Consider the following 26,565-nt stretch of genomic DNA (forward strand, 5'->3'; position numbering starts at 1 on the left):
AGGACCACTCCTTAGAGAGAGTGGAGAGAGAAGGAAGGGCCCAGGCCGACGGAGCTGGAAGGACAGTGAGCTGGAGCGCAGCCTGGACTGGCCCGGCCAAGGTGGGGCTGGATGTGCATGGCCCCCCAGCGGGCATGGTGGAGACGGGGGTCTCCTAGGGCGGGGAAGCCACGTGGGCTCCACGCAGGGTGTGGGTCATCACAGAGGCGCCGTGCTGCGGGCTGAGGCCGGCTCCACGGAAGGACAGCTTGCTGCCTGTGTCGTACTAGACTTCGTAGTAGCCACATCTGACAAGGAAAAAGAAACAGGAAATTAATTTCACTGATATTTTCATATGTTAAAAGTAACATATAAAGTAATGTATTTTGCCCAATAACATGCAAAATATTATCATTTTGACTTGTAATCAGTATTTATAAATTATTGAGATACTTCCAGTTCTTTGATTGAAGTCTTGGAAATCTGGGTACATTTTATACCCACAGCACATCTTAGCTCGGCCACGTTTCCAGCCCCGCGGAGCCGCGTGTGGGCTGGGCTGCCGCCTTATTGGACGGCACAGCCCAGCCCTCTTCGTGAGCCAGCTTTTCCCCTCTGCCTGACCGCAGGGTTCTTCCCGTCGGGCACCACCTCCCTCGACCCTACAGCTCCTCTAGCTGTTATCCTGCCTCTCCCAGTCTGTTCTCAGCCGGGATAACTGAGAAGAGTCTTCTGAAGGTCCGGTCCTCTTTTCCCTTCCCTCCCACCTCTCCTCCTCCCGCCACAGTCCGTCCTCGACTCCCGGAATTCCCTCGACTCTGCAGAAGCCCCAGTCACCTCGCCTTCAAAATTTTTTTATTGTAAAATAAAACATTTTTTTTAAGGAAAGGACATAAGCAAAAAGTAAAACTTGGTGGATTTGACAAACACCTTTGTAACCCCACTAAGGTCAAGAGGTAGAATTTTCGAGGCCACCCCAGAAACCCCCGGTGGCCTGTCCCAGCCGCAGCTCACCCCCACCCCTGCCCCCAGTGGAAGCCCCACTCTGACTTTTGTTGTACTATTATCACCTCCTTCCTTACCTTTCTTTGTTGTCTTGCTCACCTGAGTGCCAGCAGTCATGTCTAGTTATCTCTCCAGGACGCAATACTTCCTTGACACTCTCTCCGGCCTTGGGTAAGAAAATCCTACTGGCCCCTGCTTCCCCTCCCATCTCTGCTGCCCTCCTCCAGCTCCAAGGCTTCTTGCTGCTGTTCCACGCCCCCTGGCCGGCTGCCCTCCCATTCTCTGCCCCCTGCTCCTCTCACCAGCCCCAGGGCTGCAGCTGCACTTAGGAACTCAGGTCCACGTCCGGGTCTCCGGCCCCACTTGTTCCCTGAGCAGTGCGCTGGGACCCAGCCTGGTGAACACCACCTGTGGAAGGCCCCCCGCCTCCACGCTGCATCCTCACCCTCCGGGTCTGCTCTCCTCCCTCAGTGTCTGCCCTTTGCAAAAGCCTTCTGCGTACATCCAAGCGTCTGGTCCAGGAAGTGTGGATGCTCTCTTCCCTGGCATCACGCTGGTGGCCACATCCTGGATTCTTCTCGAACTCACAGCTCTTCATCCTCTGCCTCCACTTGGTTAAAATCTCACTGTGTATTTCCCCCAGGACCAGCTCTGCCTCGGAACTGGTCCCTCACCTGTAGCCTCATGGTCCTCCTGACAGTTCTGACCCAGCACCACATTTATCATTCTGGAAAAGCCAGTCTGCAGTGGGTTCCAGTTGCAAATCATCCCGGGGCTCCGTTGCCCTCAGGATTGCCCTCCGTGGCCTGGTCCCTGCCCACTGCCCACCTCACCCTTCACCTTGCACCCCCTTGGCTATACCAAACTGAGTAGGACTCTTTGCAGGTCCGGGGACCTCGCTCATTCCACCTCAGCCAGTTGGTACATGCTGTTCCTTCCCTCTGGAACCTCCTCTGTTTCCAGCCCCACCCCTTGCACATAGTGCCCCCACGTACACACACATACCCCTGCCATGAGGCAATAAGACATGCTTCTGCCTTCACAGGGAGAGCCTTTCAGTGCCTAGGAGGCACCCAGGCACATAGTAGTGCGTGATGTTGGTGTCAGGAAGATTCCGGAACACTAACTCTTTGTCGTCTTGCAGTATCCAACTGGAGCCCCAGGACGCCTCCTCTTTCCCAGTCCCCTTCAGTGGGTGTGATTTGCCCCCTTTCTTGCTCTGTTGGAATTGACTGCTGATTCTCCCATGAGGCTGTGAGCCCTTGGCCATGATCACGTGTAACTTGTCCTGGTCTCCTAACTGGTGTCCCTGCTCCCATCCTGCCCTGTCCACAGTCTGTTCCTCACACAGCAGCCTGCCTGACCCTGTGCAGACATACGTCAGATCATGTCCCTCATCTGTTCAGACCTTCCTTCAGCGTAAAAGTCCTTGTGATGGGGACGTCCCTAAAGATCTGCATTGCCTCCCTGTCCCCCATCTCTTCCTCCTCCTCCCCTTGCTCCGCCTGCACCAGTCACACGAGCTTCCTTGATGTTCTTCAAACATGAGAGTCATCCTGCTGCCTCAGGGCCTTTGCACTTGCTGTTCTTTGCAAGACTTCCTCAGGTATCCAAATGTCTTGCTCACTCACCTCCTTCAGGTTTTGACTCAAATATAATCTTCTCGGGCTTCCCTGGTGGCGCAGTGGTTGAGACTCTGCCTGCCGATGCAGGGGACACGGGTTCGTGCCCCGGTCCGGGAAGATCCCACATGCCGCGGAGCAGCTGGGCCCGTGAGCCATGGCTGCTGAGCCTGCACGTCCGGAGCCTGTGCTCTGCAACGGGAGAGGTCACAATAGTGAGAGGCCCGCGTACCACAAAAAAAAAAATATATATATATATATATATATATATATATATATATATATATATATATATATATATATATATATATAACCTTCTCAGTGAGACCTCCCAGACCACTGTGTGTGACAAGCAGGGCAGTGAGTGCTAGGATCGCTCGTGGGCCAGCTGCAGACCTGGCACCTTGCTCAGGGGTGCATGGTAGCACAGGGCCAGAATGAAGAGATCCAGCTCCTACCCTTTTCCCTCTTGGACAGAAAGTCAGGGAGTTTTGGGACACTCTCAGCTCTTTTTTTTTTTTTTTCTTTGGTGATTACTGCTGCTTGCTTTTTCTGCACCTGGTACTTTGTTGGTTCTTTCCATTTGGTTTTCTCTAATCTGCTCAAGAACTTATGCAGTCAAGGTGTCATTTCTCATGCCGTAGATGAAGAAACCCAGGCTTCGGGAGGCCGAGTGACTGACCACACAGCTGGGGAGGGGCAGAATCCGGACTTAAACCTGGGTCCTTCTCACTCCAAAGTTCAAACTCTTTCCACTACACTGGCAGACATTGCTTTTGGAAGCCCAAACAGTGTCCTTTAGAGCGACATGTTTTGCAAACTGTGAAGTGCTGTGCAAACGTAAGGAATTGTTATTGATGGCTGTTTTCCTGACATTTGAGAGACTTAACAGTGGAGAGTAACTTGGCCAGTGAACATCCTCTGTCTGTGTGCTATGCAGATCTGAGGTCTTCAAGAGAAATTCATGGCCAGTCACACCAGAGGACAGAAAATTTAAGTCGAAGCTCAGATTGCTTCCAACTAAGGCAACGGTCCCAAAACTTCTCTGCACAATAGAATCACGTGGGAGGGCTTTCGAACCCTAATGTCCAGATCGCACCCCAGAGAGGTAGAAGCAGAGCATACGGGTGGGAGCCCGGCAGCAGGAGTTCTTAAAGACCCTGGTGATTCCAACGTGCTGTGAGATTTGGGAACTAAGGCTTGTTCTTATCACGTCAGGAAGGATCTAGACAGTTTGGCATGCATCCCTGGTTTGGATGTGATGTCTGACAAATTACCTAATTCACCCCAAAGCAAACTAGAAGCTTTCGTCTGCCCGTTGGAGCCATTTCAGGACTTGGGGGGGGGCAGAGAGAGGCGGGTGGCATGACTGTAAAGCACGCCTCCTCCGGAGTGCCCACCTGAGCTTCGACCACAGCCTACGGCTGTGGTTCTCAGTTGGGCAGCTTCACCCCCCAGGGGACGTTTGGCAATGTCCAGAAACACGGGGTTGTCACAGCTGGTGGAAGGGGGATGCTACTGGTGTCTAGTGATGGAGGCCAAGATGCTGCTAGCCATCCCACAGCGCACGGGACAGCCTTCCACAGCAGAGAATCGGCCTGGCCACAATGTCAGTAGTGTTGAGGCTGAGAAAAGCTGATCTGATGGCAGGGATTGTGACCTGGGTTGAGAGATTGGCAGGTGTGCTGTCCGTCAGATCCGGGCATTCCCCCAGCCTCCCCGGGGAAGAGAACTTTAACTGTCACTGGTGAACACTGAGAGATGGGCCAAAGTCCCCTTAGTCTTCTTATTAAAAAAAATACTGCTTTTATTTCTTTTGAAGTTGCCTCCCATCTTTTCTACTTTTAAATTTGTAGTAATTCCTAAAACTGCAGCAGAAAGATCCCTCAGCCTCCGTTCCCTCCTTGGTAGTGCGTGAACAGCCGGCGTTCCTGCCGCCCTGGAGTGGCTCTGAGGTTACTGCACAGGACACACTGAGATATTAAGAGGCGCTCAACAAATGTTAGCCATCATCGTGCATGTTCACGGCCTGGAAACAGAAAGGAATTCGTTCAGTGTGAAACTGCAGCCCTGTGAAAATTCTCTAATTAAAAAGCAAACACCAAGGTGCTGTGGACCCTTATTTCCTCCTTTTATGTTCACCGAAAATCTTCAGATAAATATTGTAAAACTCAGCCTTTCCTTTGAAATGCACAGTAATTAACAGTAACTAGCTTGATATGAGTGCTACAGATTGTCTATGGAAGGATTTTTTTTTTTTTTTTTTTTTTTTTTTTTTTTTGCGGTACGCAGGCCTCTCACTGTTGTGGCCTCTCCGTTGCGGAGCACAGGCTCTGGACGCGCAGGTTCAGCGGCCATGGCTCACGGGCCCAGCCACTCCGCGGCATGTGGGATCTTCCCAGACCGGGGCACGAACCCGTGTCCCCTGCATCGGCAGGTGGACTCTCAACCACTGCGCCACCAGGGAAGCCCTATGGAAGGATTTTAAGATGTTAGCTTACACTAACTAGAATTCGCCAGCAAATGGCAGTCTTTATCGTTGGCCTAACTGAAGAGAGGAGGCTCAGGACACAGGGTAATCTGCCCGCTAACGAGGTGCCCGGTTTGATTAAAGCCTGTGGGCCTGAGACATCTCGCCATTGGACCTCAAAGCACCGATGCACGTTTTTTTCTACCTCTTATCTTCCTTTTTTGGACAATCAAGTGAAATAAGGATTCCACAGACAGGGAAATAATCCAGGACATGGTCTTTTGTTCACCTTATTTGCTTCTGATGCCTGTTTCTGCCTCAGATGGCAGTACTGGTGTATGGAACACACAGCTCTCTGTCGTGAAGGAAAATACTAATCGTTTTTCTCCAACAGGATGGAAAGACAGCAGAAGATCTTGCTAAATCGGAACAGCATGAACAGGTAGCAGGTCTCCTCACAAGACTCCGAAAGGTGAGAAATTGTGGTCTGAAGTGCTCTGTTTTTATGTGGAAGATTCTGTTTTTTCCCTTGTAAACTATGAGGATGAACAAAAGAGGCTTTGGACACACAAGTGGTACCAAAAGGCACTGGTCCTGTGCTGTGGTTTGCATATCGATTTGCATGAACACATTGGCTACCTCTCTGATTTCTTCTTCTGTATCGAGACTTGGAAATCATTGGCCTCTTTGCAGTCGCTATGCCTGGTTTCCCTCCTACCCGCTTTGTAATACCTGTCCCCTCCCCACCGTGAAGTAGAGGGGAAATGAGAAAGCTGACTCTGCTTCTTTCTTTCTTAATGTTTCGAGCTCCAAGATATCACTTGTGCTCCAGTTTATCAAACCTTGTTGCTCTAAGGTTTGAGGAAACATGACAAAAATAAGTAAATGCAGGTGTACCTTTCCAGCCCACATCATAGCAGTATGTACTGAGAGACTTCAAAATAGTCAAACCCTTTAAGCTAGGGATTCTATGTCTGTGACTCTCTCCTGAAGAAATGGAAGAAACGCAGAGAAAAAAAGTTCTATGCACAAAGATGTCCATTGCAGTATTATTTATAATACAGTAATAAAAATTGGAAACATTGAATGACCAACAATGAAGTCTAGTAAATTGACAGACAGCTATAAAAGAGAGTGGTTTGGGGCCGTTAAAATGTTTTTGAAGAGGTTTTAGTAACAGGAGTTTATTGCTTAGGATGTTCCTGGGCTTCAAAGCAGAAGATATATTATGTGCACATTGTAATCTCAGCTATGTCTTTTTAAAATGCATGGAAAGAAAAGGGTAACAGTGGTGTCTTTGGATTTTGCTTTTTTAATTAACACTCTTCTTTAAACATTACTGTATTTTTTCCAAATTTCCTATAATAATCATGTAATAATTTTTCAAAAGACAAACTTTATAGGAATAAAAAAAATTGCTCAGTTAAGTGCTCATTGGAAAGGTATTGTCCAGAATAAGCTTGGGTATCCTACAAAGATCCTGCCATATAAATTGAAAAGTGCCTGGGGGAGGGATTATAATGTCTTATAATCACAGTAACTTTCACAGCTACTGAAAGTTTGAATTTTCATAGTGGTCCCCTGGTCTCCTGGTCCTGGTTGAGGGGGGGAGTGAGAAGGGACACATCCGTAGGTTGGAATGATTTCTTCCCCAGTGCTCGGAGTCGACCTGGGGAAGATAATTCATTTTCACACCTTTGTGCTTTGGATCCTGTGAACTGATAAACACTGAGATCCCCCAGGCCACTGCAGGGGTTCAGTCTCCCCTTTGATCTAGAGGTTCTACAGAGAGATCCCTCCTTATTCACACGTTCTTACAGGAAAGACTTAAATTAACTCTGGGCTTCGAATTCTCCTACTCTGTACCACCACAGACTGTCTCATTGTGAAGGAGAATTTGAACTAGAAAAACAAGGGAAAACTTTTTGTTTACAGGCAAAACAAGGGGGGTACAGGGGAGCCTATGAGTCTGTCAGCAAATCAATAATGAACTTTCACATAAAATCTCCTAATCTTAAAATTCACTTTATTTGAAGCTATTTTCAGCCAAATGAAACACAACCTCAGGCCACCGGTTTGCAACCTCTGACTTTTGCTGGATTTTATAGTAGGGAGCCCCACGTTTGAGTGTGTGTGGAGTCTTACGTTCATAGACAAAGTGTCACAATATAAGAGCTGTTTTAAATTGATTCCCCATTATAGTATTCATCCATAGAGGAAAGAAACTGAAACGAAATCTGGTCCACAGGCTGGATGCGCACACGTTTTTACAGTTAATTATTTAGCCTCTAGTATGGACCACTGGTAGAAAGCAACACTTTATCAGGCTTAACACCTTAGCAGGTCTATACACATGCTGAGTCAGGTATTCTCAGGTTTCCCAAATTCCAGAGACGGGGATTTTAGCCCACCTGCCACTCCCGGCACCATCGTCCTGATCGGAGCCCCAGCATTGTCCTTGCGGGTGTTTTGTGGGCTCAGCTGGCACGCGGGGAGCCCCCTCACAAGTGTAGCACTCTGGACAATCCCATTGCCGCATACTTTCCTGGAGTGCTGTTCACCACCTCAGAAATGCTTGTTATACGGCAGTGACCCCAGGGGAAGGTGCAGTCTATTCATCTTTAAGCAAAAATCAACTGCAAACCACGATCTCCAGTGGTCTGAGGGTCACCCTTGGCCGAGGGACGAGGCTTCTCCTTGGACTGTGCTGTGTTTTACTGCCCATCTACGCCTTAGGAGGATCCTTCCTTTTCTTTAAAAACAGATTGCTACGCTGGGTGCAAACCCAGATATCTATTATGGCAGATTGGAAACAACGGATAAATGCCCAGAAAAAAAGACAGGAAGGAGAGTACCTAACACAGTAGCTGAGGTTGGGTGGATTGGATGGGTGTAATATGTTTCGACTGCTTTTATAATTAGGAACGTATAGAGGAGGTGCCGCTCCATGCATCTCAGGGAAGGGTGGCTGTTTCCAGACCAGAATTTTGAATTCCGGGTGGCGTGGGTTCTTGCCTGGTCCCAGTTTGGCTTTCCCTTTTTTTCTTTCTTCCATTAATTTGCACTTTGTTTTTTGGTGTCTAGATTTTTTTTAAGAGGAAATATGACAACCTTTAGTATTTTACCATTATCCTGTGGTTTTTGTAAGGAGACAAAGAAAGTCATTTCAATGCCTGTGAATAGAGTACGTCATCCCTGTTAGAGCCCACAACCTACCTAAAAGTTCACCTCTCATCTTTGCTTTGAGAGGCAAAATATGGGGTAAAGGCTGAGAGAGCACAGACTCAGGAGTCCCCACGCTGCCACCTAGCTGGATGAACTAGCCACCAGTTTAACAGCCCTGGGCCTCACTTTCCCTGTCTGTTAAATGGGCTGAATGTAGTGCTGTTCACGGGATGGTGATGAGGGTCGGATGGGTGATGTAAATGATGTCCTTAGAGCATTGCCTGCACACAGTAAGCACCATGTGTTTGCCACAGTCGGCACCCTTGCTTGCATCCTGTGGACCACTCTCTGAGTCCCGGGGAAACATGGAGGTTTCCGTGGAGGCTCCTCTTGTGACCCGCCCCCCCAGGAGCAGATGTTGAGGCTCCTCTTGTGACCCACCCCCCCAGGAGCAGATGTTGGGGCGTCAGCAATGGCAAATGTGGCAGGGTACACTTGAGAGTCACTTTTAGTAACAGCCACCATTTACTCCTCGGTATGTGTGGCAGCACAGTAATTTTACACCCCTGCGATGGGGATGTTCCTGCAGGAAACCTGGACTCCACAAGGTTAAGCAACATACTAATTAGTGCAGAGCAGAGGTCCAGACCAAAACAGAAGTATCTGCTTTCAGGGCTCGATCAGGGGCTCAGGGCTTCTTCGGTGCTGAATCCTCACCAGCCAGGGACGGTCCTTTCCCCCAGTGAGCTCACGTGCTCTGTGGCAGGCATGGGTCGCCTTCCGCGGGGTCACCCAGAGCCCCATTGCCTTCAGCAGAGTTTTCCCCAGCTCTGTGTTCAGCGAGACGTGCGTTTTCGCTTGCCTTTGTCATTCCCTCAAACGGCTCTAGACCTCAGCTTTCTGAGTTTCCAGAAAGGGAGGAGTCGGCTGCCAAGCATTTCTAACCGCCCTCTATCTTTTTTTTTTTTTTAAATAAATCCCCAAATAAATAACTGCTTGGGATTTGGGGACACCCAGCACTGGAACCTGATTCTTGAAAATGATCGCGATATCCCAGGGCATCCCTGGAGAACGCATCGCAGAGGACTTGTGGGCGGTTGCCTCAAGGAGCAGGCTCTACCTGCAGAGAAAGCCAAGAAAGTAGATTTATGTGCAATCATAACCTGGACCATCTGCAGGAAGAGACTGTCCACAACCCGGTACAATGGGTGAGGGGAACGGGAAGAGGGTAATTTATACTTAGGGACATCTTATCACCATTTCCTTTCAATGTCATTGTCTCCCCCGTATTTGCCACTGTTTCTCACCAGAGTGTTAACAGAAGCAGCATTTGGGGTGGGTGGAACTTCCTGTCCTTGGAGGATGCGAGGACCCCCAAGCGTCTAATGTCTAAGGTATTCCCTCCCCCATTCATTGTGGAAACCAAAAAACCTGCCTCTGCACCTTTCCTAACACCCCTTAGGGTGTTGCCACCCTCAGTCCTACCCACCCCACGTGGATCCTAAGCACAGTCATGGGGAGAAGTCTGCATCTGGGACAGCAGGGAGGTTGGCCTTAAATTGCCTTGCTATGCCATTTGGTTTCTAAGGGCCAAATTAGCAACAGAAATGTTCCCTGTGTTTTCACCTTTAATCAGTTGGCAAGTCTAGGGACATATTTTTAAACATTTGTTAGGGGTAAGCCATGGAGCTTTCCCTTCTGGAAATAGAACCAAAGTCATCTTGTTCTTCTGCCTGATCTAGGTGTTGGTACGTTCCCAGGGTTTCATCTGTTCACTCTTAACCCCCTCCCAGTGGGTAGTGTCATCTTTGCCTTTGACTTCAACTGTTGACACGTACTGAGGACTTTCCAACCCTCCCTCCATCCCTCATCTCCTTCTAGAAGCCCACACCTGCGTGTCCATAGATCTTTTTTTTTTTTTTTAATTTATTTATTTGTGGCTGTATTGGGTCTTCGTTGCTGCACGCAGGCTTTCTCTAGTTGCGGTGAGCAGGGACTACTCTTTGTTGCAGTGCACGGGCTTCTCATTCCTGTGGCTTCTCTTGTTGCGGATCACGGGCTCTAGGTGTGCAGGCTTCAGTAGTTGTGGCACGCGGGCTCAGTAGTTGTGGCTCGTGGGCCCTAGAGGACAGTCTTAGTACTTGTGGCACATGGGCTTAGTTGCTCTGCCGCATGTGGGATCTTCCCGGACCAGGGCTCGAACCCGTGTCCCCTGCATTGGTAGGTGGGTTCTTAACCACTGCACCACCAGGGAAGCCCATGTCCATAGATCTTCTGATCTCCATCTGATGATTCACAAACTTGATGTGTTTAAAAGTCTATTCTTCATCTTCCTCTCTAGTCCGTTCTTCCCTAGTGAATGCATGACTCTTTCCAATCACGGAAATCAGAAATTTGGAAAAAAAAGAAAAAAAAAGTCATCGTGTTGACCAGCTTGGGACAGCAGAGGGTGGGCCAGAGGAAACTGAGAGAAGATTTTGATCCTTTGAGCAGGGGGCTGACTTCGGGGAAGTGAGACCCTTGCAGCCAGCACATCTGGGCAGGTGCGGGGAGAGGGCGGCCGAGCTGGGGCTTGTGAGGGTAGGAAGAACACAGTCCATCTTCCTCTCTGATCCAGTTCAGCAGGAGACGATTTGGGGGTAGTGGCATGTTGGGGCCCCAGGTACTGTCTGGGAGAGCCCCCCATACACATCTCTCCCCAACTGCGTGTCCAGTGCCTTCCACATTCGGGGCTTGAAACCAGCCGTGGAGGTGGTATTTCCACCACGGGAATCAGCAAACACTACAGATCAGGCCTTTCCCACCCCCGCCCCAAGCCCCCTGCAATGAGCTGGTTTTCCAGCACACCATTGCTACGGGGTCTCTGGAGGCTCCCACAATTCCACCTTGCATTGTAGGCACCATCTTCTTACAAAGAGGAGCTGCACCCTCTACTGTCCCCGGTGCTCACCCCCACTACTAAAAAAAGCCCCCTCCGGCCCTCCAAACCTGCCCAAGAACTGTGTTGTTACTTAGCCAAACCACTTCTCCTTCTCCTAGAGAAAGGAGGGGTGCGTGTTGTGACAGGCGGGGAGGGCTTGCACTTAGATTTTGCATTGGCATCCATTTTTACTATCACTGCAAGGTCCATTCTGATTTTAAAATACTACTTTCAAGGGGGTTTGGGGAGTTGGCTTATTTTTATTTTGTTTGATTGTCCTTCTAATCAGCTTTTCTGTAAACTGATATTAAAAGTAGTTGCTTTTCCTAAGCCTGAGACTAGACAGTGAAGAAACATGCCCAGGAATATTTTGAAAAATAGGACAAAGTTGGGAGTTTGCCCAGAATTTAAAATTCACCACAAGTAAACTGCATTTGCATAATTAAGAGTTGCTGCTCCCATCCTGCTGGGTCTAATTGCATCCTGCCACGTGTGGAAAGCCATGTCATCTCTCCATGCTCTTATCTGGCTTTCCCAGATTGGAGATGGTCCTCCCTGTCAATCTGCTGACGTTTAGTTACCTTTGCAGATGAGAAAGTGAAAGCTAAATTGCCAGGGGGCAAAAGGTGCTGGAAGAAAGGAAACTAGAAACCCAAATTAACCAGGCCTTCAAAAAGCAATGCAGTTTCCAAATAATACTCGTTTAAAAGATAGTCACAGTATCTACTATAGGCCAAGAACTGTTCTAGGCCCCAAAGAGACCACAGCGAACAAAAGAGGCAAGACCAGCCAATAAACAAATAAGAAAATGCCAGATAGGTCAGGGGGTGGCAAACAATGGTCATAGAGCCAAAACCAGCCCATCGCCTGTTTTTGTAAATATAGTTTTATGGGAGCACAGCTACACCCCTCCATTTACTCCTGTCTCTGGCTGGTTTCTAGACACGCACGTGGCAGTCACAACAGAGACCACCTGGTGCTTTACAGAAAGGTTTGCTGCCCCCTGGTGTAAGTGTAGGGGATTCAAATGGGCTGAAATGAGAGAAAGTAAGGGGATGGCAGGTGGTGGCTGCTTTCCACTTACGGGTGTGGGGATGCCTCTCTGATGGTGACATTTAAACCAACACCCAAAGGCAAGAAAGAGGAGCCGACCGGAGGAAGGGCTGGGAGAAGGCAGAAGGAATGAGTGAAAAGGGCTTGAGGCGGTAAAGAGTCAGGTGCCTTCTAGGAAATAGATCAAAAAGGAGGGGCTGATGGGGTTAGCAGCAGAGTCTGAGTGCGGTCTTTGGGGCAGAAAATGATGCCCGAGGAGATCTGATCTGAAAGATAGGCCCAACTTTACAGATCTTGGTAAGGTGATTGGGTATTGGTCCAAGTGCGTTAAGTAAGTAGGTTAGGAATTTCCCTCTGCTCAGACCAGGAGACCAGATAGAAGGTGGTCTTGGCAGCCAGGTGAGATAGGACAGCTGCTTGGACCAGAGCTGTCCAGGCTCAGTTACTCTGTGAGCTTTGGGCAAGAATACAAAAGGGAGCTCACTTTCCTGTGTAAATATTTAAAGTATATAGTTAAAGCTAACAGGGAAACATGTGCTCTAGCCTCCCACTCTCACAGACGCACCTTTGTGAGCACCTGGAAGCCCAGGTTCTGGTTTAGGATTCTGATTCCTCGGGGTTCACTGCTGCTTCCCCCCAGCTTCCCAGCCCGCTTGCAAGAGGCCCCACCACGTCCCAGCCACATCCGCCAGCCTTTGGGGGAGAGGGGGACAGGACACGAGAATATTTCAACGCATGAGCCAAGACTTGGGTAACAAAGAACCCTCCACTCCCTCGGGCAGTGTCCCTGCTCATGCTTCCCCGGCCCAGCCAGTGAGGACCTGACCAGCCCAGGCACAGGGAGGGTCTTAGAGCTTCTGTTAAATATAGACCACGGATGGACTTCAGTGCTCCCCCTCCAAAGAAATCGATATCCTACCACCTTCTAGAGCTAGCCAAGAGCACACTCCGTACCTTCCTCTGCCCCTGTCCGCATCAAAACCATAGTCTGCCTCGGAGAGCACACGCTCAGGCTGATGCAAGCTGCCTTCCCGGGGACCCCGGTCTGGATGCGTCCCTGCTGCGACATCTAGTGGTGAAAAGTGGAAACGCATCACCCACCAGGAGGGAAGAGATTTCAGAAACTTCTGTCTCAGGTTGCTATATCAAATTCAGTTGTGTTCAGATTCTCCAAAGTTCTTAGTGAGCACGAAGAGGGGTCATCCCCGAGGACGAGGTTAAATTTCCTTAGACAGGAAATCTCGAGTATATCTTGCTTTTCCTTGCCTTTCAAGGTAATGGTGGATTCTGTCAGTCTTGATGGAGAGAAGTTTCCTGGCTCATCTTCCCAAGGGCAAGGTGAAGGGTGAATGAGTCCATCCCAGCCCAGGCCAGCAGGTCCTGGTGGAAGGGGAAAGGAAGGGCCAGGAGATGTGCAAAGGCCCTGGGCAGAGGGCAGGAACGTGGGATGGCTTGCACCCCCTGTACCCCTTTCTTTGGCCTGCGAATTATTTTTCTCATCTGCCCGCCATTCACCTCCACTTGAAAGGTGAGAATGCACGTGTGTTCGTATGATCGTCTGGAATTGAGGACATTGTAAAAGCCGAGCTGTCAGTCCAGTGAAGCGGTATTTTCTTGGACAAAAGATTTCCTGAGGACAGTTATTATTGGGGAAACAACATGTGAGCTAGTGATGGGTTCTGAGATGAGCACAGCCCCTCCAGATGAAGGCTCAATCTGCAATTTCATAAAAAAAAAAAAAAAAGAAACTTGAAGCCTCCCTGAGGCTCCCCGAGGATGTGGAGCCTGTTAACACGGGCCAGCAATCCAACTCATTTGCTTAGGAAAAATGAGGTGCCGAAATGTGCCCTTTGTCCATGCAAATCCAGAGCAGGGGGGCCCCTTCTCATTCTACTTGCCTTTATCGTCGCAATGACTGATAAATCTTACTTTAAATCGGGACCCTGCACTAACTGGGAAGTGTCTTCTGAGTGGGACAAACTGGAAATGGCCCTCCTTGGATATTCACAGTGCTTGTAACTCAAGACATCCCCACTTTGAGATTCTGCTCTCGATCTGCAAATCCTTGTTTCCCGCTCCCTGCTCCCCAGTCCCCTTCTGAGAAACCCACCACCTCCCTTTCACTGACAGCAGTGGTAGAAAAGAGACCTGGTGGTGAGTTCTGTCTTTGCCTTGGGCAAGTGTCTTGGCCCCTCTGAGCCTTGGTTTCCACATCTGAAACAGAGAACGACCACATTAACCACAAAGGTTTCTTTGAGGTTTAATAAGGGATGTGAGTGAAAAGACAGCATAAGCTGGAAGATACAAATGTGGAAGTGACTCCTGCAGACAGGAAATGCATCTGTCACAACTCCTCCGTTCGTGAAAGAATAATTCATGACCCTTCCAGGGGTACTGCAGTGGGCGTGTAGCAGGGGAAAGAGACTGGCTCAACCCCAACTTCAGCAAAGACAAGTGGGGATTTATAACCAAGGAGCAAGGGTGGGGGGAGGTCAGTGGGTGGAAAATTGCTAAGAGGAAACCCAAAGGCTGGGAGGCTTCTTGCTGGATTGAGTGCTTTAGATTCTCTTATGAGATGGTCAGCCGGTTGTGGCCACAAGAGGAGACAGAGGGGAGGCTCAGGGCAAAACATAGCTTTTTATATCATAGGTCCCAGAGAGACAGGGGTTAGAGCGTTGCCACAGAGCTCAGACTCAAGCCAGGGGCAAGCTGCAAGCCCCCGTGGCAAGTGCCTTTGCTAGGGATCAAGGTGGGTACATGAGGAAAGGCAGGGGGAGCGGGGGGCAGTGTCACTGGTGCGTTTGAACGTCACGGGGTCACCCTTGGGAGGGTAGGAAGGGGAACTTGTGGCTGAGGCCACCTTGCAGACGGGTGCACCTAGGCCGGCACTCACAGCCTGTTTGCAGGGATGTTGAGGCAGCGGGAAAATAGGAAGTTTTAAAGGTTATAATAGTCATCAGGATTCTTGCTGAAGGCGCGCCAGGGTGATCAGGTATCAAGGTTGGGCATGAAGAATTTGCTCAGATATCAGGGGTGGGGGATTTTCTGTAAACGTGACCCTGCAGGATTCTTGTTTAACCTGGACTAACCGGACCAAGGTCACAGCCCACTGTCGCTGGCTTCTCGTCCCTCTTTGCCCCTATTTCTGGGGCTGACCCGGGAAGCAGACAAACAGATTGCCAGCCACTGCCGGCCCGCCACTGCCCTGCGTGGAGTGGGGAGGAGTGAGCGGGGCTCTCAGGCTCAGGCGACCCTGAGCAAAGTGGAGACATACCGTCTGTCAGCTGCGTAGGGCAAGCCCATCTTGGTTCAGAGCTGCTGCTGGAAGCACGCAGGGTAGCACCTGTGTCCATCGGGTCCCTCGGTGCATGTCTGCTCAGAGAGGAAGGGCCTGCGGGGACTCGTGCAGAAAGGGCAGAAGTGCCCTCACTCCTTCACACGGGACAGACATGTTGGCCAAACTCACAGTGCCAGGACTAGGAAGGCACGAAACAGAAGAGAGCAGCGAGCGATTCACTGCGCAGTGCGTCCAGACCTAATGACGGGACTGAAGCAGTGCCTTTGCACTGTGTCGGGAGAAGCAGATACTGGCTTCACACAAAGGGGCTGGGCGTATTAGGTGGCTGTGGGTCATGAAATAGGTGGAGAAGTTTTTAATTTATTCGGTGAGGTACTCCTAGCAGAAGGGGATGCTTCCAGTTCAGACACTCAGCGTGAGGTGGGTGGAGGTGTAGCGGGCCCTGACTTAGAGGGAAGATAATGGGCTGGTTTCGGAGATTAAATTAGAACGAGAAATGGTAGATTTCTTTCAGGGGGTCATGGACTCATCGGCAGCAGTAGATGGCATGGGGGAGAATGCCAGCACCCGATTTCTTCATGCCTGCTCAGCAACACCCCAGTGAGTCACTGTCTCAGGATAGAACTTTTCAGCTTCTGTGCTGACTTGGGTAATAATTCAGGGAAATTGCTGGCAAGATGCCCCAGCTTCTTCCACCCAATGCAGTGCTTAATGTTAGAAAAAGAAACCAGATCACTGTCCCAACCATGGTTTCCAACCCTAGCCGACCCAATACTTTATAATGTACATATTGTGTTGCCCCTTTACTCTCCCAAAATAAAATTCAAAGGTAACAATGTACCTACACAGGTAATTTTAAAAGATCAATAGAGGGACTTCCCTGGTGGTTCAGTGGTTAAGACTCACGTGCTCCCGATGCACGGGGCCCAGGTTCGACCCCTGGTCGGGGAACTAGATCCCGCGTGCCACAACTAAGAGCCCGTGTGCCGCAACTGAAGATCCCACATGCCACAACTAAGACCTGGCACAGCCAAATAAATAAATATTTTAAAAATACAAATAAAATAAAAGATCAATAGAGTGCCCTAACTATAATATAACAAAGACATCGAAGGAATATATATAGTATAATAGAATGTGTATGTAAATGTGGAGCACAGGCAAAGAGGAGACATTGTGAAATTGGCAGATACTTGGACCCATCTGCAGAATCACTGAATGTAACACCTACAGATGCCACGGATGTGGGAGGGATGGCAACTCAAATACAGCAGCAACAGGCTGACGTTTCAGAAGTGGGGATCACAGCTCCTGAAAGATTAGGGAAAAAACCCATGTATATGTAATTCCACCAGCGTATAAAATAGTTGCGTTCTTGGGAAAGTCACTATGTATTAATCCAAGCCCTCCTAAAACCCTCTGAGTCATATGTAAAAGCAATTAAGTCCTAAGCTCAGATGATCATAAACAAGGTTTTTCTCTTATATAAATGCTCAGCAGACACTCAGAAGTCAGGCCGACTCAAGAGAATGCTTACCGCTCAGGACATTGTATGTACACGTCAGCACCCCTAGCACCCACCTACCCACCGCCAGCAGTATCCCCCAACACTGAGAACTAAAGCTGCTACCGTCCATTTCCAAAATGCCAGCTAGGGGACAGTGTTGCCCCTGCTGAGAAAGAGGGGTCAGAGTTTACCAAGAGAAAATGGGGGTAGGAACTCAGGAGAGCCGTGTTTGTTATTGAGCACGCTCCCGTCCTTGGTCGTTGGTGGAAAAAAGTAACGGTGGCTCAGCTGGAAGAGATCAGCAGTAAATCAGCGCCTCCCAGGATTTGGGTCTGGAAGCAGTGGTCCGGCCAGGTCTGAGGTCACACTGAAAGGGAAAGGCAGACACTTGCCTCCGAAACGCTCTTGCGTGGGTCACCCCCTGAGTACATCATTGACACAACACCTCTTTATCGGGCATCCTACCTGTGCCAGGTGCTGGGGATGCCATCTCTCCCCTCAAGGTCTGGCCCTTGAGTCTAAAGGAGAAGAGTGTCACATGATTACCCTACAGTCTAGTGGGGTGACGATGGAGAGCCACACGTGCGCTTGAGCCTGCCTGTGAGGAAACCTCCTGGAGAGGCCACAGCAAGATAGGTCTCCTGGCATGCGTGGAAGTTAACAAGCTAAAACAAAGGGGATCATCGTGGGTAGGGGAGAAGGGCTCGACTTCAGGCTGCAAGCCACAGCTCTGACAGGCTGTTATTACTGGGTTAGGAGCTGGGAAGCGGGCCGGGTGTGTGAGTCTGGGATGGAGCCAGGGTGGCGTGATCAATGCCCCCCCCCCCCACGTAGCCCTTGAGGTGGGTTCTCTGGGGGCACAGAGCACCTCAGCAGCACCATCCCTTCAAAAGCACCCATGTTATATTTGATGTCACACTGTTCGCATGTCTGTGTCCCCCCAAAACTGTGGATCTGGGGCGGGTGTAGACCTTCCCATTCCAGCACACGGGAGGTCCTCCATAAATGTTTGATGATGAATGTGTGAATTATCCAGGGCTGCGGAGACTCCTGCTTCTCCCCTGTAGGGCTGAGAAAGAAGAAAGCGGAAAGGTTGTCATGGCCCCCAGGCCCCTCCCCAGCATTTAGCTTTGTACCACGTGATGCCCTTCTTCTCATCATCTCGTACCTTCAGAGCGTCGTAAAGGAACAAGACCCCTCCACCCAGGAGGAGGAGGTGACCTGACCTGTCTAACGGGGCTGACCCCATTTCACTTTTAAATGGACCACTTGGCAGGAGTTGCTCCATCCAATTCATTGTGTATCAAAATGCAATGGAGGAAGGCAAATCCACTGAGACAGAGCACATCGGTGGTTGCCAACAGCCGGGCAGAGAGGGGCCTGGGAAGTGGCTGCTCGTGGGCACAGAGTTTCCTTGTGGGGGGATGAAAACACTCTGGGACCAGATAGCAGTGATGGTTGTACAACATTGTACACGCACCAAAAGCCTCTGAATGGTTCATTTTAAAATGGTGAATTGTATGTTTATTTTACAGTTAAATTTTTTTAATGCAGTGGGAATAGAACAGACTATATCTGCCACCTGGGTAGAAATTGCAGGTTGGGGTACAAACTTCCAGTTATAAGTTAAATAAGTCTTGGGGATGTAACGTACAGCATGGTGACTGTACCGCACATCTGAAAGTTGATGAGAATAGATCTTTAAAATTCTCATCACAAGGAAAAAAATTGTTGCTATGTGTGGTGATGGATGGTAACTAGACTTACTGTGGTGATAATTTCACAATATATACAGACATCAAATCATTTACATTGTACACCTGAAACTAATAGAACGTTATAGGTCACTTATAACCTCAGTTTTTTTAAAAAGGCAAAGAAAACTCGCAGACCGGAAGGATGCAGCAGCGCGGTCCTGAACCGTGGGAATCAGCGTGTGCCTTTTGCTCCGGGGCTGCACTTCTCCTGTGACTAACAGTCCCTCTCTCATCTATATTCAGGACACGCACCGAGGACTCTTCATCCAGCAACTGAGACCCACACAGAACCTGCAGTCGAGAATCAAGCTGAAGCTATTCGGCCACTCGGGGTCTGGGAAGACCACCCTGGTGGAATCTCTCAAGTGTGGGCTGCTGAGGAGCTTCTTCCGAAGACGCCGGCCCCGGCTGTCCTCCACCAACTCCACCCGGTTCCCACCCTCACCCCTGGCCTCCAAGCCGGCAGGTAGGCACCCCACCAGCCCCTGTCTCTCCACTGGGTACTTCCAAGGTCAAGGTCTGGGAGGAGGTGTGGCTTTGTTTGGAGCACTTGGCCTGAGGCTGACCGGTTCCCGCCGCCTTGGTGGCTTCCAGGTGTGGTCCTCCTGGCTCTTGGCCAGTGAGTGCACCCTGCCCTGGTGCTAGCGAGGAAAGGGCCTCACTGAAATCACGGTCCGCAATCACGAACGTGCAAAATGGCACAGTCGTGTTCTGCTCGGGGACTCTGCCCTTGAAGACACAAAGAGCTTGTTTGGACTGACATAGGTTCAAGGTTGCACGGATGGAATATCAGCCCGCAGGACGGGTCCTCACCCCTTATGCTTTCTTCTTGGAATGCTGCGGGCACATCCAGGAATGCGAGAGCACAGAGCCACAAAGCTGGGTGCACGGGGAAGCCCGTCCTCGTGTATCTGGAAGTGGGGTGGTGGCTTTGAAAGGCTCCTTTATGGCTTTTCGGTCAGCCCGTCTGTTCACCTGGACCCTAGTCGGGAAGACGATTTTGCCGTCTGCCTCCACCTCCCACAGATGCGATTATCAACGGGTTCACACCCGGAACTCCAGGGTGGCCTGTCCCTCCCCAGGGAGAAACACCTGCAGCGAGCAAGAGGAAGTGGTGCAGTCTGGGGTGTCATTTTTCCTAAACCCACCCTTTTAGAGTGAGGAAATTAAGGTTTTCAAAGGTAAGAATAGAGACCTTCAGAGAATTTCCTAAACAATGTCAGTGTTGAAACTCTGTGCCCCAGACTCACTTTCTGTACGTATTACGAAGGTGCCATATCTGTTCCCTAGGATGAAAACAAATGTTTTAAAGTTTGTGTTTCTATGTCATTTCTGTCTCCGTGAGGAAGGATGCCTGGGCAGCATTAGCTGGAGTGAGGGACAGCTGACCGAGATCTGCATGCCCCTTTCCACTTCTCCCCTCCGAACACAGCAATAGAATTGAAACTAGGGGGAGAAGTGTAACCAAAATGGATATACAATTAGAATGATTACAGTATTGCTAACACGTGTTGCTAATGCGTACTGAGTACTAACGACGTGCCAGGAGCTGGGCAGAATGTGGTATGTGTGACCCTCATTTAATCCACGTGACAGACTTATTGGCATTTTTACCACCCTTCTGCTGAAGCCTTGAGGGGTCAAGTAGACTGCCCGGAGTCACACAGCTGGTGATTCAGGAAGTGTCTGGCTTCTGAGCCAGGGCTTATTCATGATACTTATAACTCCGTCTGCCTTGGGGCATATATGTGCTCATGTTTTCCATTTTCCACTGTAATTTTGCTCAATTTCAGTATGTAAGATAGGTCTACCCCTTCTCAGAAGTCGATAGTTTTCCAGGTTTCATGATTAAGTTGAGCCTCTCATGTGTGGGCCAGACCAGTATTGCTTCAAGGTTCAAAGTGAGCTTCTCTAGCAGTTCCTCGTGTCACCCCTAGAGGGAACCAGCTCTCTCCTGCTGTGGGTTAAGGTCACTCCAGTCTGACTCTGGCGGGGCGGGGGGGCGGCAGGGGGCCAGAGAGACAGAGACAAAGAGCAGAGACAGAGAAAGACAAAGAGATGAGAGCTATCCAGATCTGTGACCTGGAATTTTTATAAGTCGTATTGGATATGAATTTATACCTCGGGAGCCCATGGGCTAACCTGAAGCAGCCACAAATCAAGTGACATCTGGGTTCCCCCGGAGGGAGAACGGCTCAACCCTCACCCCTCAGAAGTAATGTCTCCATTCATCTTCCTTCTGGTCAATTTCCCACATCTGGAAGAATCCAGAAGTAGATTCTTGATAAAATGCAGCTCAGGATGGCTGCATTATCAGCAAATCTCACTGTGTCCTTCAGCCAGGGCTTAGAGAGACTTGGGTCATGGGGCTGCCTGACACAAGATTCTCTCGAGGACAACAGGTGCTCTGGACCAGGAGAACCTCCCCCACTACACTCAGCAGAGAGAAAAGTAACTCGAGGCGCTGGGAAATAAGGTCAGAGGTCAGCAGCCTGGTGAGCTGCAGCGTTGTGTAGTGTGAGGGGAAGGAGAAACATTGAATTAGCTTCCAACGTTTAAAAGTCAAGATGTCTGGACTTCCCTGATGGCACAGTGGTTAAGAACCCGCCTGCCAATGCAGGGGACACGGGTTCGAGCCCTGGTCCGGGAAGATCCCACATGCCGCGGAGCAACTAAGCCCTTATGCCACAACTACTCAGCCTGCGCTCTAGACCCCGTGAGCCACAACTGCGGAGCCCTCGAGCCTAGAGCCCGTGTTCCTCAACAAGAGAAGCCACTGCAATGAGAAGCCCGCGTGCAGCAACGAAGACCCAATGCAGCCAAAAATAAATAAATAAATAAAATCAAGAGGTCTCACCTAAAAAGTTGGCTATTTGGTTTCTTGTAACAAGTTGGTAGCTCTGGCCACACTGGATTCACATTTCCACCTGGAGCCGGTTAGTGGAGAGGAGCGGCTACCCCATGTAGAGGGGCCCTGGCTCTGCCTTTCACCCTGTCTCACACAGCGCCCTAACTCCAGGCGGGAGAGCTCAGGAGCAGACCCCTCCACGCCCGTGTCCGAAGGTTTGCCCTGTGGCAGAAATGACATTTCAGGAGTGCATTGGAGTGTGTGACCCCTGGACTAAGGTCACACCTAGTTCATCCCAGAGCTGTCTGGCCAGAGCCAGGCAGCCTTCCGCAGGGCCTGGGCAAGGACGGAAGAGGCCCGCGCTGCTTCATGCCCAGGTGGCCGGTCTGCTCCAAGGGGGTGGGTGAAGTTTCTATCCAGACAACCCCTGCAGGTGACAAGATTCGTCCTCAGTTAATTCTAGTCCTGCCTGACGCTGGGAAGAGCCAGGAGGCTGTGTCTGCAGGAGGCTCCGGAGCAGGCCCTCCTCCTGCCCTGCCCTGCCCAGCGCGGGGCGAGCACACCCTGGGCTGAGGGAGCGCAGCCGCCTGCAGGGCCTGGACCCCGCCAGTCCTCGACTGGGCCTGGCCCTAACAAAACAGCAGAAGGGAGTCCTGGGAAAAGCAGCGTAGCGCAAATAGGAAGCGGCAGGAGGGCCACCTGCGGGAGACCCAGCCAGAGGCATCTGGCAGGTCCTAGGGGCCTCGTGTGCCGTAGGGGAATGAACGGAGCAGCGTTTCTGTTAGGCACTTGAGGAAAGCCTACTCCGGAGTGTGGCCTCCAGGGAAGGAAGTCCGTCTCCAGAAACAGCAGCATTGTCCCTTCACAGTGGCATTGCTAGTGCCTGGGGACCATGCTCTGCTGTGTCCTAGGCAAGAGCTCTGGACGCCCCTGACCTCTGCTAGAATGGTCAGGCCTTCTTCCTTTCCCTGGGAGAGGTGCCCACGTGGGCACATTTCCATCACTCAGGCAGCAGGAAGGTCGTTTGCCTTTAGAAACTTGGCTTTGCGTTGCACTGGAGGCTAAAGGCTGAGCCACCAGCCAGGAGACAGGATGGGGTGGTGTGGGGACCTGGGGGCAGCCGCTCACAGCACGTGGCTACCACGCACACACTGCCTTTGTGGCCACAGCTGCTGCACTGTGGTTCTGCGGTAGGAAGGAAACCCCCGGTGCCAGTGGAGGAGCACGCAGCCAGGAAGATCACTGCAGGAGGCTGTTGCCTGCTCACCAGAGAGGAGCGTTTGCAGGAAGTCTCTTCTGACCTGGGTGCAAAAGCGGCTTCTCCCTCGGGGCCTGCCACTTTTTACCACTAGGGGTCAGTGGTTAGCAAAAAAGTTTTCCTCCTATGATTTTAATGTTTCCCTGTGAAATTGTTATTTTAATAATACCGTATACAAACTCTGTCCTAACCTTTCATCCTCCCAACAAAAACTGTCCGTGAGGTGCCGGAGCGCCTGTCATTTACCGAATCCATTCTGGTCTCCCTCAGCAAGCCCCAGCCCACAGTGCCACTAAGACAAAGCTTATTCCCAACAGGGGTCGTCCCCAGGTTTCCACGCACAGGGAAATGGACAAACCCATTCTTGTGAAGTCGCATGGCTTTTCTCAGACTTGGACTAAAAATCTCTAAAGAAATACACTAAAATGTCCATCACATTGGCCTAGAGAGTTGAGTCATTTTGTTTTCTAATTTGCACTTCTGTTTGCCAAGTTTTCTACTTTTATAACCCGGGGCAGTGGGGAGCTCCAGTTTTCTCCTCCTCCCTGCCAACCCCTTGGATATTCCCATTGTCCTGTCCTCAGTCTGAAGTCTTTGGTCTTTGAACAAGGGCTACCTTTGTGTTTGGATCACCAAGTTTAAAAGTCAGGTGGCTCAGGTGAAATGGTCATTTCTTTAGTCTCTTGCAGTGACTGTCACTATTAACTCTGAACCAAAGGTACGAACTATATGGTGCGATTCGGTTCACTGAGCCCCTCCCTGATGCACTCACGGAGCCTCCCCCTGTGCCCACCCAAGTTCTAGCCCTGAAGCGGAGAGGCCAGGTCTGCCTTCACAGTGCTGTCGGGGGTCTGTTGCGAGAGACGGGCAAAAGCCGGAAGGAGGTCAGGACCAAGGGCACACAGGGCACCGCTCCTGGCCCAGGGGACCCAAATGTGTTATTCAGCTGATTCCCCTGCCCCACAAAGTTCTACCATTATTATTTATGTAAAATTTTAAAAACTGATTCTTTTTATTTACTAAAAGACATAGGTTTGAAAGTGAAATCGCTAATGTCCTTACCATAAATGGAAAACCCATATCACTACTACCCATAAATAAAAATAAGTGCAATGAACAGCAATGTGATTAAAATCTAGCTATATACTGTTGCCCACTCCCTCTTTTTTTTTTCTAGAAAGAGGAAGAACATGCTTCCATCTTTTTCTTTTTTTTTTTAATTGGGGTATAGTTTTTTACACTCCCTCTTATTAAAAGGGAAGATTAGCAAGGATTGAAGACATGCTAAAAACTTAATGTCACGCATTGAGACTTGCTACTAGAGCAATTTAAAGACCTTCAAGGGGATTTTATAAAGGAATGGCCTTCTCACTGTGTGATTCAGCATTACTTAATGCCATGCATTTTGCATTCAACCTAACAATCTCGTGTACCAGAGTGGTACTCATCTCATCTGTATCAGTCAGGGTCCTGGTGGAGATTTAATGGAAGTTCAAAGTCACAGGCGCAATTCACAAGAACATACAGGAGACGGTGAAGCATCCGGAGGCTAGAAACAGAGGGGAGCCATTAGTTACCACCCCTGAGGCTGAAAAGGCAAGAGGAGGAAGTCAGGATCCTGGGAAAGCTGGAGCTCCAGGGGAGAAGCCTCCAGGGCGTCTAGGGTCAGAGACACAACTGCTATCAGAAAAGCAGCAGGCAGTGAGGAGGGAAAATATATACCTCGACCTTTCTCTCCTCCCAGCCTCTACAGTGCTTCCCATTGGTGGACCCTCACCGGAGGCAAATGGCAAGCAAGCCTAGGAGATGCAGTCCATGGGGTTAGCCTCTCGGGACACAGAGCAGCGCAGGAAAGGATGCGGGAGGTGAAGCAAACAATCAACACAGGGTCCCTGGGAAACATTGCTGCCCAGCATACGCGAGAGGCACACGCACAAAGCAGGCTGAAGCAGGGGTGGGGCAAGGGCAGAGGGCAAAGTCTGGGAAGGAGGGCAGGGGGCAAGGTCTAACGTGCTTGCTCTCTGGCCTGCAGTGTCCGTGAGCATCAACAACCTGTACCCGGGCTGTGAGAATGTGAACGTCAGGAGCCGCAGCATGATGTTCGAGCCGGGCCTCACCAAGGGGATGCTAGAGGTGTTCGGGGCCCCGTCCCACCACCCGCACTGCTCCGCCGATGACCAGTCCACAAAGGCCATCGACATCCAGAACGCCTATTTGAACGGTATGGCTCTCCCACCCCAAATGGGAAGAACCTCGAGTTTCCCCCGGGGAGCCTGGCCCAGCGGGCGTCCATCACAGCCGCACAAAGGTTGGAAGAAGGGCCAGCGCAGAGTGATGTTGGGAGTGACCCAGGGCTGAAGCATGGCCGGTTAACAGCCCCAAAAAGTAAAACTAAACCCCCTGGTGTCCCCAGCACCTGGCAAAGCACTGGGCACACAGAGGTGCTTAATAAATGACTTGAGTACATTAGTACATTTTTTAAAGTACTGCCGAACTTCCACTTGGATGGGAAATCTCATAAAATACGGTCCCACTAGCTTTTTGACATACTCGAGTTCGAAACACAAGGGCTGCTCCCCCGGAGCTCCCAGGGCCCCCAGCTGGGCCCAAGGCACTGGAACACAAGCCTCTTCGAGACACGGTCCGGAGCAGGGATAGAGCAGTTTCTCTGAGGCCGAGTTCCCACGGCTGCGAGGATTTTACGAGCTCGTGTTTATTGAAGGTCCTAGTATGACGTCTAGCAGGGAGAGGCTCTCAAAAAGTGGAAATTGGGAGCATCTTCATGAAGGCCCTTTTATTATACTAAACCCAGTGAAAAATAGAATACTCAGGATGTTTACCTAAAGCAGTGGTTCTTAGACTCCAGCATACGCACAAATCCCCTGGAGGGCATGTGAAAACACAGACCTGCCAGCCCGCCCTCGAGCGTCTGATTCATCCCATCTGGGGAGTTTCTTGGTGATGCTGCTGCTGGGCCAGGGACCCTAAGGAAATAGAATAAAAGTCCGTGTGCATTCTGCTCTCTTAAAAGCTGAGTGTTCTCTGAGCTGCCGGGAGCAAAGCTGGCCCCGCAGCATAGGGAGAGCACCCATCACCCCTACCCTCATCCTTCGTCCTCCCCTGGCATTATCCCCGTCCCACGTCCCTCGCAGTGCTCCCCAAGCTCAAAGGGCCTATTTCTGTGTTCCAGAACTCTTCACAGTAAGGCCTTAGCTGCCGGACTTAGAGGGCCATGCTCCCCAGGAGCGCCTGTGCTCTAGAAAAGCCCTATGGATCTTCCAAAATGACTCTCAACTGCAGAATTTCTGGCACAGGATAAGCACCAAGGGGAAAAATTAGGGAAAGGGAGCCTGAAATCCTATAACATAAGTGGTCCTGCCTGGCTTCCCGGAGGCCAGTGGGTGGGTGGTCACTGACCTGGTGGGATGTGGCAGCGTAGAGGTGACTGTGTCCATGTGTCTGCACAGTCATCAGGAGGTTCCGGGTGCCTAGGAACTCCAGGTCAGAATCTCACCCATGAGACTTGCGGGAAAAGCAGCCGTCCCCAGAGCTCCTGTGTGGGAGAGTAGCTGCCCCCCTACCCACACCCACAGCCTTCCTCCCCCCGCCCCTTCGGCCACCTCCCCAGCAGAAGTGGCCTCTTGGACCCAATTTTCTCACAGCTCCTCTTACATCCTTCCTGT

General features: G+C 50.5%; 1 protein-coding gene across 3 annotated transcripts in view; it reads left to right on the forward strand.

The window, feature by feature from the left end:
- Positions 1–26,565, forward strand: part of DAPK1 (death associated protein kinase 1) — a 209,710-nt gene that overhangs the window by 164,620 nt on the left and 18,525 nt on the right. The window contains exons 19-21 of one of the 3 annotated variants that reach the window (XM_060014994.1): positions 5,471–5,548; positions 19,020–19,242; positions 24,915–25,103. In XM_060014994.1, coding sequence (XP_059870977.1) covers positions 5,471–5,548; positions 19,020–19,242; positions 24,915–25,103 — 490 coding nt within the window. Of the gene's footprint in view, positions 1–5,470; positions 5,549–19,019; positions 19,243–19,802; positions 20,608–21,396; positions 21,619–24,914; positions 25,104–26,565 lie in introns of those variants that run through there. The other 2 variants (XM_060014996.1, XM_060014995.1) reach the window with 2 other exon arrangements.

This window comes from Delphinus delphis, chromosome 6, assembly GCF_949987515.2.
Source record: "Delphinus delphis chromosome 6, mDelDel1.2, whole genome shotgun sequence".
NCBI lineage: Eukaryota > Metazoa > Chordata > Mammalia > Artiodactyla > Delphinidae > Delphinus > Delphinus delphis.